The sequence below is a fragment of the Rhinolophus sinicus genome, chromosome 18, assembly GCF_057876585.1.
Source record: "Rhinolophus sinicus isolate RSI-liver-muscle chromosome 18, RSI-T2T, whole genome shotgun sequence".
Taxonomy (NCBI): domain Eukaryota; kingdom Metazoa; phylum Chordata; class Mammalia; order Chiroptera; family Rhinolophidae; genus Rhinolophus; species Rhinolophus sinicus.
In genome coordinates, this window is record NC_142518.1 from 96,844,160 (window position 1) to 96,864,977 (window position 20,818).

The window sequence follows — 20,818 nt, forward strand, 5'->3', positions numbered from 1 at the left end:
TATTACGCTATGCTGGGTATTTATTGGAAGCTTACACTGTGTAAGGCCTGAACAAAATATATTTCATTTAATCTTCATAGTACTTACAACGTAGGTACTGTTTTTGCTTTTGCCCTTCACAGTACTTAGGAAGTATGTACTGTATTTTGCCCTTATCTTTCTGAAGTATAATTAGGCACAACCACACAATGTTCTAGCTACGATCTTTTTCCAAGAACTATTTCACATATTTGTTTATTCAATGCCACAAATATTTATTAGTGCTTATTATATACAGGACACTGTAACAAAGAAATTAATAATGTTCTCTACCCTGTAAAACTCAGTTATGTGTGTTTATGATATAGATGAGAGGGAGGATGCAGCACATTTTATGATTGCAATGATCCCAACTAGCTAAAATTGACTGTAATAAATGTTAAAAATGATGCATAAACCCGGCACCATGGTTGCAGAGAGTAAAGTGATTCCAGCTTAGGGTGGGGGCAGAAGTCAATTGTGGTGCCTGTTGCCACTGCTCATGGAAGCAGCTCTAGGTTGTGCAAACAGTTAATGTGATTGAAGAAGAAAGAGCACATATATTTCCACTTTATTAAAATATTGCATAGTACAGAGCAGTTGGGCACATCCATTCTAAGGCACTATTCTGGTTGGAATGCAATTCCACAAGAGAGAAAAGAGAAGCCATTACATTCGGTATTTTTCATCTCTACATTCAGACTCCTCCCACGTTACATTTTATTGCTACTAGGATCTCAATTTTAACCCCACACTTATAGCAGCATCATACAGGGACCGGGATGACAAGAATTACAGACATATCCTGGCTCTAGCACTTGATATGATTTGGCACTTAATACAAACTCTCTTGTATGGTTCTCCATTTGTTTCCCAACTCTTGTTTAGCTAAAGATATTATAAACTCTTTATGAACCTGACTCATGAATTAATTTCTTTACTAGTTTCCATTAAGCCTAGAATAGGACTAGTTAGGCACATAGTAGATACCCCCCAAATACTCATATTAAATATGACTTCCAAAAACTTCAATAAAATAGAAAAAATATACTTTCCCTAATTCTAGTTTAAGGAAAGGATGACTGGTTTCTTTATAAAGGGAAAATACTTGAACATTGTCCTATTTCTCATTTTATAATGAGGAACTAGGCTGAATATTTTCATTAACAGCTTAAACTGACAAAGAAAGTTCTTCCCTTGCTACAGGAACTTGAGTCATTATAACACTTACATGAGAACATTTATATAAGTAGCAATGCGTGTGTGTGATTATAAGTAAAATTCAAAGAGGTTGAGAATAAATGAGTAACTTCTAAATTATCTGAATTAGTGACCCTCATACCTCCTTAAAATGTGTATATGTTTGTGTGTGCACTACATAAAAAACGTATATGTATACAGGATTTTTCATAACAGCTTTGAAGTGACTGGAGATAACTTGGCTTGGAAGCAACAATACTATACTGATAGCAATAGAAATATCTGTTAAAGGCAATGTGTTTCAAGGAATACTTGCAGAATACTAGTTCTGTGGGTTATTGCTGGGTGTACACGAAAAAGGGTTCTAGGGTCAAATAGGTTTGCAAAACACTGAGACAAAAGAGGTGCTTTTTCTGCCTTTACTAAAGGACCTGTCAGAGATTCTCATATGCTGATGTGCACTGTGAATCTAGAAAGGGGACACAGCAGGAAGGGATTCCCAAACTTATTTGCAGACTATCTTACAGAACTAAGTGTTCTATGACACACACTTAGGGAGACACTGAATTAAAGAATGAGTACAATCTAAAAAGCACTGACAGACATGACTGAATACCAAAAGGAGAGTAAAAAGCAATGGACACTGGCTCCTCAGTCAATCTAAATTAAATTAGATTCTACTTGTATGACTTCAACTGTCAGATGGATTCTTCCACATAGAGCTTACTTAGACCACGAACAAAATAAAACATCAAGTTAATAGCTCTACGCAGCATTGCCCTAGACTGCCAACAAAGCAGACTAGCAAACTTTGCAAAATTCAAAAGTAAAGGTTAAAATCTTAATTTCCTTAAACATAAAATTTTCAATGGAAATAACCCAGTTCTTAAGAGGCAGATAAAATCCTCTTTAGCCATGTGTTTCTGACACATTTTTATTATTTGACAAAATACACTGTCTCTCTTCTTGCCACTCGGGACACATATAAAGCTTTGAACTAATATAATCGCTTTTATTCATGACAGGAAAATAATTATAGTGTTACTATAATAGATATGTCAGATAGACATGGTTATCCATTATATTGACCCTATCCTATATGCTTCAGGCTTACATCTATGATACAGTTGGCTTGGGACACAAAATTTTTCACTGTCATAAAAAAAGAATTATAGAGACAGAATAAATCAAATATAGTAAAGTTGCAAGAGTAGGTGGATACTCTGGAATTCATATGCCTTGGAAGATGGGTTTTTAAAAATAGTAAAAAAAAAAAAAAAAAAGCTGTTCTTATAAGCTCAAACAAAAAGATTCTTCCAAGACAAACAGACTGCTGCAGGTTAAGATTTCTTTGAGTTAGTGTTAATTTCTGTAGGACCTGTTTCCTTTAATAATTCTTAAAGAAGTCCTCTAAAGTGAGTGACCTGGTGCATAATAAGCCCTGCTCTCTGTCTGAAGCTTTTAGAACAATGACTACACTTGTATGGCTTCTCCCCTGTATGAATCCTTAAATGAATAACAAGACTTGGTCTCTGTCTAAAGCTTTTCCCACAATAATTACATTTAAAAGGTCTCTCTTCAGTGTGAGTTCTCTGGTGCAAAGTAAGAGCTGTCAGTCTACTAAAACTTTTCCCACAATTGTGACATCTATGAGGTTTTTCACCCGAATGAGTTTTCAGATGTCTTTTGAGACTTGATCCATGACAAAAGCTTTTCCCACACTCAAGGCATTTATATGTCTCTTCTTCAGAATGGGTTCTCTGGTGCCCTATAAGGTGTGACCGCCGAGTGAATCGCTTTTTACACACAGTGCATTCATAGGGTCTCTCCCCTGTGTGAAGTCGTTGGTGTCTATAGAGGTCTGAACTACGAAGGAATCTTTTCCCACATTCAGGGCATTTATGAGGTTCCTCTCCTGAATGAATTCTCTGGTGCCCTGTAAGTTGTGACTTCCGGGCAAAACACTTTCCACACTGGGAACATCGGTGAGGTTTGTCTCCTGGACTCTTTTTCTTATGGGGTCTAGGGTTGAGAGGTTCTTCCAAGCTGGAGCTCTCAGGTTTCTCTCCTGCAGGGGGGCTCTGATTATCTACAAGTTTTGTTAAATCTGTCTGTAAATCTTCTGGAGGGCTTCCCCACTGATTTTCTAACTGTACATAGTCTTTCTGCAAAATGGGACCGTGGAGAGCATTCCCCTCTAAAGTAACAAGAAATGGGTACATATTTTCCAGTTTTTTCTGTTTTGAAGTATCTTCTTCATTTTCTATCCCAATCTCAAAACCTGGGAGAAGAAACAGAAACTGCAGATGTCATTGTGTCCCACAAAGAAAAGAACATGGGGGAAAATGAAGAGTTTTTCCTACATTCAGTGGGAACATAGAAATTCCTAAATAGAATCCAAAACTCTTTACTCTGACTAAGGTTAAATTTTCCTTTTCTTTCTTCTCTAATATCAATGAACAATTACTTACCTATCTTGGACTCAAGTAATTGTTTAATTTCTTTGGAATCTTGTAGTTCCTTCACCCATGTCTCTTCTCTATTGTCCAATGGAAAGCCCACATCAAGCTTTGGTAGTGGATATCCTGGCCATTAGAAAGGTGAGAAGCATAACAGTTTAGTTATCAAAGGATTCTTTCCAGAGTTCAGACTGATATCTTGGACATACGGCCACTCAATATCTACTTCTGTCTCAAGTACTATTACTTCACCTGAAATCTCTTACAAGAGACTTTTTTTTTTTAAAGATAAGAACAAAACAAAAATGGGAGAACATCCTTCTGTGCTCAATTCAAAGCTATTCTCCTCTAATCTGTGGAAAGAGTGTGAATCAATTATGTGCTGAAATAAATGTACTAAATGACTTCTGTATCTATTTTGATAATAGATTTATTTAGGTTAGAGCCAAAATATGAAGTAAATCTTCATAAAGTTTTGTCATATTAAAACTGAGAAATGCTGTTATTGAGTACCAAGTGAAGAGAGAGAGGTAAAAGTAGGGGTTATGAAACTGTTTACTGGAATAATTTCAGTGGAGATTTTTGAATTCAAATGAAAACTGACTGGGTTGGAAACCAGCAAAAGCAGCCTTTATGTTTGTTTCAGCCGAAATCTAGTAGTGGATTCTCTTGAAATTAACCCAAATAACAAACAGTGTTTCTCACCGTCAATCTAAGGAAAACCACGAGAAGTTTCTAGTATTCACCCTCCCCTTGTGTCCTACCAACCCTTTCCTCATTGAGAGGCGCTGTGGCTCGCATCCTCTTTCTATACCCCCCTTCCTTGCTTTTCTCAGCTCTGGCAAAGAATATTGGTCTGCACTAAAGTGTGGGTTGGAAATTGATGATTTGAGAACTAAAGGCAGGATGATGTTTACATGTTAGCATTATTAAAATAACATTAGTAAGTTAATTTGATAGAAATTTAAATTCCAAAACATTATATCAAAACATAGGAAGTGGACTAAAATATCTTATATTTTCATGGAAAAAAGACTTTTAAAGATTAAGAAGGGAATATCACTCAGCAATAAAAATAGAATGAAATCTTACCATTTGCAACAACACGGATGGACCTAGAGGGTTTTATGCTAAGGGAAATAAGTCAGACGGAGAAAGACAAATACCATATGATAACATTTATATGTGAAATCTAAAGAACAAAACAAACAAACAAAACAGAAATAGACTCACCAATACAGAGAACAAACTGATGTTTACTAGTAGGGAGAGGGTGTGGGGGGCTGGGTGAAAAAGGTGAAGGGATTAAGAAGTACAAATTGGTAGTTACAACATAGTCACAGGGATGTGAAGTACAGCATAGGGAATGCAGTCAATAATATTGTAATAACTATGTACAGTCCCAGGTGGGTAATAGACTTATCGGGGGGACCATGTCGTAAATTATATGAATGCCTAACCACTATGCTCTATACCTAAAACTAATATAAAATAATATTGAATGTCAGCTGTCATTGAAAAAGAAAAAAAAAAAGCTTCCAAATTAAAAAAAAATATCCTTATGTAAAACTTTACCTAATAATTAGACTGTAAATTGAATTAGGCCTTCTCATTTTGGCTTGGGTGTCCTTTATGATTTTACCATTTTCTCCCTGACTACAGTGAAATCTATCTAGCATTTTTCTCTCTTGTATTTTAAGGAGCTGAGCTCTTTCCAAATAAAGCATACCTAGCCCACGCCCCCCAACACACAAAAGGTTAAGAAACAGAAAATGCATTTCAGATAAAATTCTATTTAAATTCACTATATATATATATATATATATATATATATATATATATATATATATTTGGATTTCAAAACTAAGAGTGGGATGAAAGGGTAATATGGCACAGGTCAGATAAAACTGAAGGTCATAGATCAAAGGAAAGCTGCTATTAAGTAAAAATGGGAGCAAACTGAAACTTGAAGTAAGAAGACAATAGCAAAGGCCTAGGTGTAAAATACTGATTTATAATCTAAATGTAGGGAGGGAGACAGACATTCAACATGATACCACGAGGAGCTCTGGGGATCTACTTACCAGTGAAACTGGTGAAAATTAATAAGAATAAAAAGCAAACATTTAAAGTCTCTCAAAATGGTCCTAAAGGCATACAGCAAATTAAGAAATATCTACTTGTAAAAATCTGCTAAAATTCACAGAAAACAGTGAGAGTCTTAAGTACTTAAACCCAAACTTCTCTTTAGCCCCCCTCTCAGTTCCACTCTAGACTGATGTAGCCAAGAGCCTAGGGCACACTCTCCTCCAGCTCCCTGTCAGAGGGCTATCTTCCCAAGAGTAGCAGAACCTAAGAATTTCTCATCCTACTCTCAGCTACCTGTTGTTGAGTTTAAATTCCAGGCAATTGTGGCTGAGAGGTGGGGGCTCCTTTTATCTACCCAGTCTCCAATGTTGCAATGGAGGATCCCCCTTGGGTGTAGTATGGCTGAGAATACTAGAGCCCTGATTGCCCTTGTAAGTCAATTGTGGTTTTGTAATTGTTGTCTTATAATTGTGATTGTCAGTCAGTCAGTGGTTCCATGCTTTAAGAGGCAAGCCAAGAAAAGCTGAGGCTCAGACTTAGCGCTCAGCTCCTAAAGAGGCGATGTTACTCAGAGATGAGCACACGACTGTCCCCACCTTCAGCTCCAGAGCAGTGCATCAGAGATCGGGCCTGGGAGAAGCAGCGGGCCTTAAAACAGATAGCGCTTAAAGTCTTCTCAAAGAAACCGACTTCATTTGCAACAGAGATTGGACAAGTTCAAGCCTAAGAGTATTCTCTAAAAGAGTGGAGGTTGTAATGAAAGGCAATTGGAAACAGTTTGATAGATTTATTGAATATACAGGCTAAACTGTAAGTTGACTAGTTTGCAGAAGAGAATTGGGGAAAGAGACAGCTGGGAGAAGCCTGCCTGGGATCTGAGCAAATCTCAAAACTGACCTCAGGAACTAATGTTGCAACAATTATGTATAGTGCCAGGTGGGTACTAGACTAACCAGGGGGGTCACTGCATAAGTTATATAAATGTCTAACCTCTATGCTATACACCTGAAACTAATAAAAATTAATACTGAATGTCAACTGTAACTGAAAAAAATAAATTTTTAAAAAGTAAATTTTAAAAAAGTGTTTGAATTTGATTGGATTAGCCTGCAGAGTAATTTATGTTCCAGGGCATTGGTGAAAACAATAGAGCAATTAGCTGGCAATTAATAGCTGGGTCTGATGAGGGAAAGAGACAGCTAAAGAAAGCCCTGTAAGGGATCAAATATATGGTGATGGAAGGAGAACTGACTCTGAGTGGTGAACACACAATGGGATTTATAGATGATGTAATACAGAATTGTACACCTGAAATCTATGCAATTTCACTAACAATTGTCACCCCAATAAATTGAAAAAGAAAAAGAAAAAAGAAAGTCCTGCTAAAACTACCATCATTCCAGGGTGACTGTATGCACGCCCAATGCTGTACTCCATGAGGGGCAACATCAAATGCTTAACATCACAGGGTGGACTAGACTTCACTAAAATAATCCAGCCATTCACCAAACAAATAAACAAGGAAATAACAATAACAAGCCCTAGGGAGGGGGAAGAAGAACATTGACTTACTATAATATATTATCTAAAATATAGTTTTCAGGAAAAAAATGATGAGACGTGCATGTGGACAGGAAAATATGACCCATACACTGGAAGAAAACAGCAGGCAACAGAATCTGCCTATGAGAGTGACTAGATATTGAATTTAACAAAGACTTCAAAGTAGCCATTGTGTACATGTTCCAAGAACTAAAGGAAATCGTGATTAAAGAAGTAAATTATGATGATGATGTCACAACACATCAAACAGAAAATACCAACAAATAGATAGAAATGATAAAAAAGAATCAAATGGAAATTCTGGAGTTGAAAAGTACAATAACTGGAATGAAAAATTCACTAGAATGGCTCAAGAGTATATTAGAACTGTCAGAACAATTTGTGGATCAATAGCGTTTATACTATCCGAAGAACAGAGAGAAAACAAATGAAGGAAAATGAATGGAGCCTCAGAGAAAAGTGGGGCACCATCAAGTGCACCAACAGACATATATAATGAGAGAACCAGAAGGAGAGCAGTGGGATAAAGGAGCAGAAAAAATATTTGAAGAGATAAAGGCCCTAAACGACCCAAAGGCATTGAAAAAGATTCATCTACACATCTAGGAAGCTCAATGAATTCCAAGTAGGATAAGCACAAAGAAATCTACAAACAGACATATCATAGTAAAAATCCTAAAAGCTAAATTAAAAACAAACAAACAAACAAACCTTGAAAGACAGCAAGAGAAAAATGACTTGTCACTTATAAGGGAACCCCAATAAAATTAAAAGTTAAGATATCATTAGAAATGATGGAGGCCATAAGATAGTGGGATAACATTATCAAAATGCTCAAAGAAAAATGAAAACAAGAATCTTTATCCAGGGAAGCTATCTTTCAAAAATTAATATGAAATAACAACATCTCTGGTAAACAAAAAGTGAGAGAATTCATTGGTAGCAGACTTGCCTAACAAGAAATACTAAAGGAAGTGCCCTAGTTTGAAAACAAGTGATCTCATATGGTAATTCAAATCCACATGAAAAAACAAGGGGCACAAGTAAGGGTAATTATGTGATTATGAAAGACAGTAGTAATAGAAATTTGTTTCTTTTTTCTCTTAAAAGATTCTAGGACAGCCGGTTAGCTCAGTTGGTTAGAACGCAATGCTCTTAACAAGGTTGCTGGTTTGATCCCCACATGGGCCACTGTGAGCTGCATCCTCCACAACCAGATTGAAACAACTGCTTGACTTGGAGCTGATGGGTCCTGGAAAAACATACTTAAAATAAACAAAAGTTTAAAAAATGACTCTAAAAGCAATTGTATAAAACAATATATATGTAGTGCATTGTTGGGCATAGAACACATAGAAATGTAATATATTTGCCAATAGTAGCACAAACAAGGCGGATGGAAGCAAAGCTGTGTTGGGCTAAAGAAATGACTCCAGTCAGTAACTCAAATCCACAGGAAAAATGAAGAAAATCAGAAATGACAATGTTAACACAAAGAAAGTTATAATATACATTTGTTTTTTTCTCTCAACTCTGTAAAAAGTCTTAAAATTATATAAAGTAATAGCTATAACAATGTATTGTTGAATTTGTAATATTTTTGATGTAATATTAGGTTGGTGCAAAAGTAATTGCAGTTTAAAAGGTTAAAAATAATTGAAACATCTGCGATCACTTTTGCACCAACCTAATATTATGATAGTAACATCATAAAAAGGGGAAAAAGAAATAGAGCTATATAGGAGAAGTATATCTATGTCTACCTGCATTAACTTAGGATAACTTTGAAGCTGATTATGGTAAGTTAAGACGTACATGGTAAACCCTAGAACAACCAATAAGGAAATAACTTAAAAAATAGTGAAAATTCATTAAGGTAAGTACAATATTTACTTAGTGCAAAAGAAAACAGTAAATGAAGGACAGAGGAACAAAAAAGATATGAGACATAGAAAACAGAAAGTAAAATGGGAGATGTAAATCCAACCATATAAGATTAAATGTGTATAGATTAAGCAACTCAATCAAAAGGCAGAGATTATCAGACTGGATTAAAAAAATCCAACTATATGCTGTATACCAGGGATATACTTTAGATTCAAAGATACAAATAGATTGAAAGTAAAGGGACAGATCAGCAATTCCACTTCTGGGTATTTATCTGAAGATTATGAAAACATTAATTTGAAAAGATATATGTACCCCTGTGTTCACTGCAGCATTATTTACAATAGCCAAGTTATGGAAAAAACCTAAGTGTCTATTGATGGATTAATGGATAAAGACAATGTGTGTGTGTGTGTGTGTGTGTGTGTGTGTATGAATTTTTTCCATTTCATATATACCAACAACTTTACTTTGTGCTGACAGGGAATATATTCCAAATTTTAATATAAAATCAATTGACTTCTTCCATCACTTTTAAATTTCTTCTTCCACTCTGCCAGCAACTTGTGCTTTCCACTCAGCCTACGATAGGATGTGCTTCATGTAATACATCAAAGATGTTTTCATTTTTTAAGAAAAAGCAGTAAAAGTGTAAGTAACACTTAAATTATGAAATAAGTCCTGCATCATTTTCAAAAGCATAATATATCACTTTAAGAGTGATGAGAAAGGGGTAGTTTCCTCTCCTCCTAACTGACATTTTTAACTTGTTTAATTCCGTCTATCTCTCCCTTGTTAAATGCACTAGACTTTCCTGTGCTTTAGAGAATAAAGCATTAAAGTCAAGAGCAATAGTGCTGCTCGGCATCATATGTAATCTTTGCACCTGGCACTGTTGCTGAGAGGAGCGAATTAACATGGGGAATGGGGATACATATGAAGCAAGATTTATAATTAAACATTACTAGCTACTATTTGAAGAAATAGTCGCTAAAAATTTCCCAAATTTGATGAAAGACACGAATATAAACACCCAAGAAGTTCAACAAACTCCAAGTAAGATGAACTCAGAGATTCACATCAAGATACATTATAATCAAATTCTGAAAAGTCAGAGACAGAGAGAATCTTGAAAGCAGCAGAGAGAAGAGACTCATTACATACAAGGGAACCCTAATAAGAAAATAAGCAGATTTCTCATCAGGGACTTTGGAGGCCAGAAGGCAGTGGGCTGATATATTCAAAGTGTGAAAAGAAATAAACTGTCAACCAAGAACCCTATATTATATCCAACAAAACTGTCCTTCAAAAGTGAGGGAGAAATGAAGACATTTCCAGATAAACAAAAGCGGTGGGTGTTCATTACCACTAGACCTGCCCTGCAAGAGATGCTCAAGGGATTCCCGCAAGATGAAATAAAAAGGACACTAGACAGTAACTTAAAGCCATATGAAGAAAGAAGTATCCCAATAAAGGTAAAAAGATGGGCAATTATAAAGGATAGTATTATTGTAACAATGGTTTATAATTCCACTTTTTGTTTTCTACATGATTTAAGTGACTAATACACTTTTAAAAACACAATTATACTGGTTTAAAAGCTAGTATTATTGTAACTTCTTTGTAACTCCACATTATCTATTTATATAATTTGAGACTAATGCATTTAAAATAATTATTAGTTTATGTTTTGGGCACATAATGTATAAAGATGTAATTTTGTGACATCCATAACTGAAAGGAGTGGGGATGGAGCTGTAAAGGAGTGAAGTTTCTGGATGTTACTGTAGTTAAGATGTTATATATTCAAATTAGAGTGTTATAGGTTCAGGCGATTAAATGTAATCCCCATGGTAGCCACAAATAAAATTGCCATAGAATAAATGCAAAAAGAAATGATAAAGGAATTTAAGCATTTCACTACAAGAAAATCAACTAAACACCAAAGAAGACAGTAATGCAGGAAATAAGGTACAAAAAAGCTAAAAGGCATATGGAAAACAAATAGCAAAATGACAGAAGTCCCTCCCTATCAGTAATTACTTTAAATGTAAATGGATTAAGCTCTCCAATCAAAAGAGAGTGACTGACAGACTGGATAAAAACACATGGACAAGAGACTAATTTTAGATCTAAAAACACAAATAGATTGAAAGTGAACAGATGAAAAAAGATATTCCATGCAAATAGTAACCAAGAGAGCAGGGGTGGCTACTAATATCAGACAAAATTGACTTTACATCAAAAAATACTATGAGAGGGCCGGCCCGGTGGCTCAGGGGGTTAGAGCTCCATGCTCCTAACTCCGAAGGCTGCCGGTTCGATTCCCACATGGGCCAGTGGGCTCTCAACCAAAGGTTGCCAGTTCAATCCCTCGAGTCCCGCAAGGGATGGTGGGCTTCGCCCCCTGCAACTAAGATTGAACACGACACCTTGAGCTGAGCTGCCGCTGAGCTCCCGGATGGCTCAGTTGGTTGGAATGCGTCCTCTCAACCACAAGGTTGCCAGTTCGACTCCCGCAAGGGATGGTGGGCTGTGCCCCCTGCAACTAGAAAACGGCAACTGGACCTGGAGCTGAGCTTCACCCTCCACAACTAAGACTGAAAGGACAACAACTTGACTTGGAAAAAAAAAAGGCCTGGAAATATACACTGTTCCCCAATAAAGTCCTGTTCCCCTTCCCCAATAAAATCTAAAAAAAAAAAAAAAAAAATACTATGAGACAAAGGACATTTTATATTAATAAAAGGTTCAATACAGCAAGAAGATATAACAATTATAAACATTTACACACCCAATAACAGACCATCAAAATATACAAAGCAAAAAATGACAGGAATGAAAGGAGAAATAGTTCTACAATAATAGCTGGAGACTTCAATACTCCACTCTCAATAATGGATAGAACAACCAGATAGAAGTTAAGCAAGGAAATAGAGGACTTAAACAATACAATAAGCCAACTAAATCTAAGACATTACCAAACACTGGAATTGAGTGTTGTTACAGAACACTCCAACAACAACAGCATACACATTTTTCTCAAGTGCACATGGGACATTTTCCAGGATACAGACAATATGTTAGGCCACAAATTACTCTCAATTGATTTTTAAAAGATAGAAATCACACAAAGTATTTACTCTGAACACAAGAGGATAAAGTTAGAAATCAGTAACAGAAGGAAAACTGGAAAATTGACAAACTTGTGAAAAATAAATAACACTCTTAAACAACTAATGGATCAAAGAAGGAATCACAAAGTTAATTAGAAAATACTTAAGAGATAAGTGAAAGTGAAAACACAACATACTAAAACTTATGGGACATGGTGAATGGAGTACTAAGAGGGAAATTTATAGTTATAAGTACTTACATTAATAAACAAGAAAGATCCCAAAACAATGTGACTTTACAACTATGGAACTAAGAAAAAGAAAAAAAAAAAAACTAAACCCAAAGCTACCAGAAAGAAGGAAACAATAAAGATTAGGCAGAGATAAACAAAACAGAGGCTAGAAAAATAATAGAGAAAATAAATGAAACCAAAATTTGGTTCTTTGAAAAGATGAACAAAGTTGACAAACTTTTTAGCTAGATGGGCTAAAAAAGGAGAAAAGGCTCAAATCACTAAAATCAAAATTAAAGTGGGGACATTACCAATTATATTACCCAACTAAGTGGATTATAAGAGTACTATGAAAAATCGTATGTCAGCAAATTGGATGACCTAGATGAAATGGACAAATCTCTAGAAACACTAAACCTACCAAGATTAAATTATAAAGAAATGGAAAAATCTGAGTAGACCTAGAATTAGTAAGGAGATCGAATTAGTAATCAAAAATCTGATGAAGAACAGCATCACTGGTGGATTCTATCAAATATTTAGAGAAGAATACCAATGCTTCTCAAACTTCAAAAAATATCAAAGAGGAGGAAACACTTCTAACTCATTCTGTGACGCCAGCATTAGCATGATACGAAACCCAGAAAAAAACACTATTAAGAAAACTACACACCAATATCCCTTATGAACACTGATGCAAAAATGCTCAACAAAATATTAGCAAACTTTTACTAACAATTGTCACCCTAATAAACTTTAAAAAAAATATTAGCAAACTGAATGCAGTAGCATATTAAAAGGTTTACACACCATGGCCAAGTGGTATTTGTTCCTGGAATGCAAAGATGTTGCAACATATGAAAATTGATCAGTGTAATATACCACATCAACAGAATGATGAATTAAAAACGTGATCATCTCAATTGAAGCAGCAAAAGCATTTGACAAAATTCAATAACTATGATGATAAAAACACTCAATAGGAATAGAAGGATGTTACCACCACATAATACAAGCCATATATGAAAAACCAAGGAACATCATACTCAATGGCAAAAGACTGAAAGCTTTTCTTTTAAGGTCAGGAAGAATGTAAGGATGCCCGCTGTGGGCACTTCTATTCAACCCAGTACTGGAAGTTCTAGCCAGAGCAATTAAGCAAGAAAAAGAAATAAAAGGCATTCAAATTGGAAAGGAAGAAGTAAAATGATCTCTATTGGCACATGATATGATCTAATGAAAACCCTAAAGATTCCATAAAAAACTGTTAGGATTACTAAATGAATTCAGCAGAGTATCAAGATACAAAATAAATACACAAAAATCAGTTCGATTTTTATACACTAACAATGAACAATTTTGGAAATTATGAAAACAATTCCATTTACAATCACATAAAAAACAATAAACACTTGAAACCTATGTAATTTAACTAACCATTGTCACCCCAATAAATTTAACTTAAAAAAAGAATAAACACTTAGGAATTAAACAAGTAGGTGAAAAACTTGTTTCAACAGAAACTATGAAACATTGGTAAAAGAAATTAAAGTAGATATAAATAAATAGAAATACATCCCATGTTCATGGATTGGTATACTTAATATTGTTAAGATGTTAATACTACCCAAAGTGATCTACAGATTCAATGCAATGTCTATCAGAATTCCAATGAATTTTTTTTTGCAGAAACAGAAAAAAAAAATTTAAAAATTAATATGGAATCTCCAGGGACCCAAAATAAGACAAAACAATCTTGAAAAGGAAGAACAAAGCTGTATGACTCACACTTCCTGATTTCAAAAACTTACTACAAAATTACAGTAATCAAAACAGTTTGGTAGTGGCATAAAGACAGGCAGAGAGACCAATGGAATAGAATAGAGCTCAGAAATAAATCTTCACATATAGGGTCAAATGATTTTTAACAAAGCTACCAAAATCATTCAATGGAGAAGAGACAGTCTTTTCAAGAAATGGTGCTGAAAAAACTGGATATGTACAAAAAAATTAAGTTGGACCCTTACCTCACACCATATGCAAAAATTAACTCAAGGTGGATCAAAGACCTTAAAGTAAGGCCTAAAAGTATAAACCTCTTAGAAGAATATACGGCAACAGCTTCACAACATTGGATTTGGCAATGATTTCTTGGATATGACAAGAAAAGCATAGGCAGTAAAAGTAGACACAGAGTACTTCATGAATAATTTAAAAATTTTCCATCAAAAGACAATATCAACCAAGTAAAAAGGTAACCCACAGCGTGCAAAAAACATTTGCAAATCATGTAGCTGATAAGGGATTAATATCCGTAATATATAGAGAACTCTAAAATTCAACAACAAAAAACCCAAACAACCCAATTTAAAGAAATGTGCAAAGGACTTGAATAGACATTCTCCAAAGAAGATATACAAGTGATCAATAAGCACATGAAAAGATGTTCAGCATCACTAGCCATTTGGAAAATGAAAATCAAAACTACAATGAGATATCATCTCACACCTATTAGGAATGCTACTATCAAAAAAACAAAAACAAAACAAAACAAAAAACCCAGAAAATAACAAGTGTTGACAAGGATGTGGCAAAATTGGAAAGCTTGAGTACTGTTGGTGGGAATACAAAATATTACATCCACTGTGGAAAACAGCATGGTGGTTACTCAAAAAATTAAAAAATAGAATAACCATATGACACAGCAATTCCACTTCTGGTTATATACCTAAAAGAAGTAAAAGCAGAGTCTCAAACAGGTATTTGTACACCAATATTCAGAGCATTACTCCCAAAAGGTAAAATGGAGAAACAACCCAAGTGTACATTTATGAAAAATGGGTAAGCAAAATACAGTATATACACACAATACAATATTTTTCAGCCTTTAAAAGGATAGAAGTTCTGACATATGCTACAATATAGATGAACCTTGAGGACATTATGCTAAGTGAAATAACCCAGTCACAAAAAGACAAATACTGTATGGCTCCATTTATATGAGGTAAATAGAGTACTCAAATTCATAGAGACAGAGACAGGCAGTTATTATTTAAATGGACATAGAGTTTCAGCTTTACAAGATTAAAAATTATGGATGGTGGTGATGGTTTCGAAACATTATGAATGTGTTTATTACCACTGAAATGTACATGTAAAAATGTTTAAGAAGTTAATCTAAAATTATGTGAATTTCACAATAAAAAAAATGAAGAGAAAAATAGGCTTCTTGAGCAGGCTCATGAGTGAAAGGGGTTTTGAATCCCATTTGAGCTAATGTGCTTTGTGGCAGGATATTGCCAGAGAGACATTTCCTCCTCCTACTCTTCATCAGAGTGATCCATTTTCATCCAGCAATTGGTGTTTCTAACCAACCCCAACCCTGGAGGGCTCCTGAGCGCTCAAAACAGAAATCAAGGAAAGGAAATAAGACCCTTGCCTTACCATGGTCCAGAAAGGGCTGGCTTTCCCCAGCAGCAACGTAGCTCAGCTCCTGGGGCTCTGCCTCTGGGATCCATGCATCTGCCACTGGGGCCTCAGGGATAGGTCCCATTGCTTGGAGTGGGGGTGACTCCAGGTGGATGTCTGGTGCTATGTCTGCCATTCCCACGGCTGCCAGGTCTTCCAAGAGCATTTCCTGCCTATCGATCTGGGGGAAACACCAGAACCCATCACTCCAAAGTCTAGAGTAGCAGTGCCCAGTAGCAATATAATGTAAGCCCCTCAAATCATTGAAAATTATCCAGAGCCCATATGGAAAATAAAAGAAACAGGTAGTCTTTTTGTTAAAAAAGGTTCATCTGTTAAAAAACATGCATTTTTTAAGCAATGTATAAAAAATACCATAATTTCAGAATGTAATCAGTACAATCAATTATTTTTAAATTTTATTAATAAGTATTTCACCTACTTTAGTTTTCGTCCTAAGTCTTCTGAATGCAGTGTGCATTATATACTTACAGCGTATCCCAATTTGCACTAGCCAAGTTTCTAGGCTCAAGAGCCACACCTGGCTGGTGGCTACCGTACTGGCAATGTAGGATCAGACCACATGAAGACAAATTCTTATGTGGTAAGCCAAACAAGAGCCAGAGAAGGAAGGGAAACCATAAACCCATTCCATCCTGGGGGCAGGAAGGACACTTTGAAGAGTCCCGTTCAGGCAGGCTACCTGCAGAGCCTCATCAACACAACAGGCTCGTGCTCTTACTGCCCAACTAGAAGCACTTCCTCTCTTCTCCAAAGATGCTGCCCTGGGCTGAGCTATGGCTCGCCCCAAACAGGCTTCACTCAGTGGTTCTGAACAGAGGGCAGGGCCACCGCCCCCAGGTGTTTTGGATACGATCGCAGGTGGTGGCTATCAGAATTTTGTGGGCAGACAAGGGTGTATAATGCACACTGCAGATGTGTTCCAGGTCCCCACCAACTTTGGAGGGCTCCCTCAAATACTCATGTAGGAAAAAAAGAACCCAGTGGTTATAGAAACACAAAATAATATTGCATATTTTAGCATGACTTGAATTTCCTAGAAGAGCACTACTTTGGAAATCATAGAAAGACTACACTACTAATTTTTCAGATTTACCAAGATGTGTTTGCATCTTTGGGGAAAAAAATCACATGGCCAGTAACAACACTGCTCATAGTGTTCGGGCTGTTTCAGTCTGAATTTCCACCTGTCACCCTCACAGTGAGTCTAAGCAGAGAGGCCAGCACCTGACAACTTCATGAGGTCTTCTGGAGCATTCAAGCCCTGTCATGGGCACGCTGCAATGCTTATTAGTTCATAACAAACTACGTTTCTTTTCCTTTATATTCCTTCTAGACTCTACTTGACTCAGTATTCGCTACCTTTATTTGTAATGAGCCAGATAGTAAATATTTTAGGCTTTCTACGTCATCTTGGTCTGTTGCCTATTCTTTTTTTTTTGTAACATTTTAAAAAAGTAATAACTATTATTAGCTCATGGGCTGTATATGAACAGGCCTTGAGCTGCATTTGGCCCATAGGCCACAGAGCACTTATTATACTGATGTTTCTGATTTTGTGTACATAAGTAGGTTACATTATCTACAGATGTAATTTTAGGATAGTAAAGGGGACATTACCAAATATTTGAGGAGTTGGGTTTAATAATTGAGAATCACTGACCTATATGCTGATTCAAACAAAAGGATATTAAAATCACTGCAGGGGAATCCTGGGACACAAACGCAAAATATCCAACCTAGTACCAGATGTTTCTGCTACTTCTTTTGGTGTTATTACCCAGATCCAAATTCTTTTCTCACCTGCTGCTCTGGTATCTCAAGTTCTCTCTGTAAGTCTTCTATCAATGACACAACTCTTTCTCTATTCTCTGGGCAATGTTCCCTCACCCAGGTCTCTATCTCCGTGGGCAGAATTGTTAGGAATTGCTCCAACACTAGAAGCTCCAGGATTTGTTCCTTAGAACGCATCTTTGGCTTCAGCCATTGACAGCAAAGCTCCCAGAGTTTGTTGAAAGCTTCATGAGGCCCGGCTGCTTCTTTGTACTGGAACTGCCTGAAGCGCTGACGGAAGACTTCAGAGTCAGTATCATACTCTTGAAACACTGAGCCCTGATTCAAGGAGGCCTGGATTGCACAACCTAGGGCCACAGCCATTGCCCGTTCCAGCCGTGTACAATTTATCTGGGGCCTGAAGTCTCAGATTCCAATGTGTTTCTTTGTGTAATTCTTGTGGGGGAGGTACCTACAGCTGAGGACAGGGCAAATGAGAAAGGAGAAACAGCAACGGTTACCAGAGGGCATCCTTACCTTCCTTAATTGCTTACTTTTCACCAAAACCCTAAAATAGCACATCGTAATCTTTTGGGAGGTTTTGAGAATCTGATGAAAGCCAGGGACTCACTTCCTAGAAAAATGCACATACACTTCCAATTCCGAATCCAGGTTTAAAAAGTTTACAAAAGCTTCAGACCATCCATGAACCCTCTAGAAATGTGATGTCCAATACGGTAGTCAATAGAGTAATGTGGCAGTTTAAGTCTAAATTATTTAAAAACATTTAGTTTCTCATTTATATTATTCACATTTCAAGTGCTCAGTAGACACTGTTGCAGAAAGTTCTATTGGACACTGTTCTAGAATACTTTGGGCCCAAGGCTAAGAATCTTTTCCCTTAAATGAACACTTATAGATCTGGTGGCCTACATCCCCACTCCCAGTCTAATAACAATTTTCTTGTGTTTCTGAATATAAGTAGGCAACAGAAGAAATAGGGGAGCCATACTTACAATCCTGGTGAGTAACCCTGAAAGTCCATCTAGCTTTGAGGAACCTTTAGTCACCTGCAATCTCAGGCATCTTAGCGAGAGCCACACCTTACAAAGGCAGCAACCCATCAATCCCTCATTCTCCACTCGGGTATGTGTAGTTCAGCCAACACCAGCAGGTCGCTCATTCTGCAGTGGCATTCCAAGTGGCTTTCTCATGAGAAAAATACACTGCACAGGGCAGGCCATCGGGAACCTGGTCTGCACTGATAATGAAGGACACTTATGACAATCAGCACGCTACGTGCCCGGTGATGTTCCAAGCCTTCTACATGTATTAGTTCATTTAGCCCTCACCCAACGTGAGCAGGTGGGCACTAGTATTATGCCCTGAATACAGACGAGGGGACTGAGGCCTGAGGCTTCGGAGGAATGAATAACATGTCCCAGGGGCCAGAGGGAAATGGTGATGAGGTTAGAATCCATCGACTCCTGCAATGCTCGCGTCTAAAAACACTTAAATGTTCATAGTGCAATCTCTGAGGTCAGAGAGGCGGAACCATACATGTCTCCACAGGTGTGAAAAACCTGCCCCTTTGCTAGGGGTACACTCTCTGCATTTTTTCACACAACTCACAAACCTGTCCTCTTTCCTGGATGGGATCAAGGAAAAAATTCTCATGACTGCCTTCCTGCCCAGTCCATCCAAAATGACACTGTTCCCATCCTATCCCCGGTCTGGTGTCTTAAATGACACCCAGGCCTCTCTCTAAACATCTCATTCATAAAACTGCCTGTGGCGGATCCAGTTGCATGGAAAGGGAACAGCAGTGTGCCTGGCACAGAGGCAGCGCTCCAGAAAGGCCATTGCTCTGCTGGCAAGGACTCATTCCTAGGAAGCTTCTATTCCCCCTTCTAGGCACCTAATCGCCGCTAGAGGGCATCCAGGAACCAAGCCGGTTTTGGCAGGGGACCCACCTTTCATGTGCCCCAGCCTCACAGCTGGGCTGCCCTCTCCTGACTGACCCAAGCCTTCCCCCATGTCTCCCAGGGAATTGACCCTCTGGGTTTCCCTCCATTGGCCCGTCTGGATGAAAACTTCACTTCTCCTCGTGGCTGATGGCTTCTCCGCAAACCCTCCTGAATGAACCCGCGCTCACAGGGCCCGTGGATAAAGAGACGCGCGAAAACAGCCACGGGGCGCCGTGAAAAGAGGGCACTAGGGGAAAGGTTAGGGGGACAAGTCTCGAAACGTCTAAAAGCCAGTTTAAAATCGGATGCCGGTAGCGAAGGCGCGGCTGCTGCGCGCTCTCCGGCGTAGTTGACCGGCTTCCTGGAGGGGCGCTCCCAGCCCCGGAGGACCCCCGGGAAGGCCCGGCCGGGTCGCAAGGAGCGGCTGCAGAGACTCAGGCGGGACAGGGGCTCGCAGCCCGCCGTTTCTACCCACGCCTGCCGCCGGGTTATGGCTGGAGGCAGCCAGTTCGTGTAGCCCAAAGGGGTTGGGAGCCCCACTCCCCGCGCCCTAGGGACGGCCACGCCCTCCGGACGCTCCGGGACTCACCGCCTCGGCGCCCACAGCTCTCCAAGCTCACCCGGTGTAGTGCCCAGGGCGCAGGCGCGCGGCTGCGCATTGGACTACAAGTCCCGGCAGGCTGCAGGCCACCCGCCCCGCCGCGTGGGCCCGTAAGAATGCTGACGTGGAGGGGGTGGGGCTCTTCTTGGTCCCCAACAGGCCTCAAGTTGCTTTGAACCCGATCCCATTTCCGGTACTAAAAGCTTCTAGATCCCAGTGGATTGGGTGGGGCGTGTCATGTTCTTGATGTTAGCCAGGGCGTCTTTCCCATCAGCCCTAGAATAACAGGAGCGGGTGGGGATGTAAACCAAAATAAATTTTACACTCGAATGAAAGGCATTTATTTGAGCAAAAAGGAGCTCAGGAGACACAGATTCTGATAGCAACTTGAATTTTGTTCCGCTGAGACAAAAGGGAGTCCATC

At 38.0% G+C, this 20,818-nt stretch overlaps 1 protein-coding gene across 2 annotated transcripts; it reads right to left on the reverse strand.

The window, feature by feature from the left end:
- Positions 1-229: 229 nt before the first annotated feature.
- Positions 230-20,463, reverse strand: ZNF449 (zinc finger protein 449). Of its 2 annotated transcripts, none has more exons than XM_088794713.1 (5): positions 20,383-20,463; positions 17,857-18,304; positions 16,009-16,213; positions 3,690-3,803; positions 230-3,499 (listed from the first exon to the last, which is right to left on the reverse strand). In XM_088794713.1, exons 2-5 carry the CDS (start codon positions 18,208-18,210, stop codon positions 2,616-2,618), a joined length of 1,557 nt encoding a protein of 518 aa, XP_088650839.1. In that variant the 5' UTR covers positions 18,211-18,304; positions 20,383-20,463; the 3' UTR covers positions 230-2,615. The 2 variants fall into 2 exon arrangements, with proteins under 2 accessions (XP_088650839.1, XP_088650840.1); XM_088794714.1 differs by lacking the exon at positions 20,383-20,463 and adding an exon at positions 18,843-19,059.
- Between the last annotated feature and the right edge of the window lie 355 nt (positions 20,464-20,818).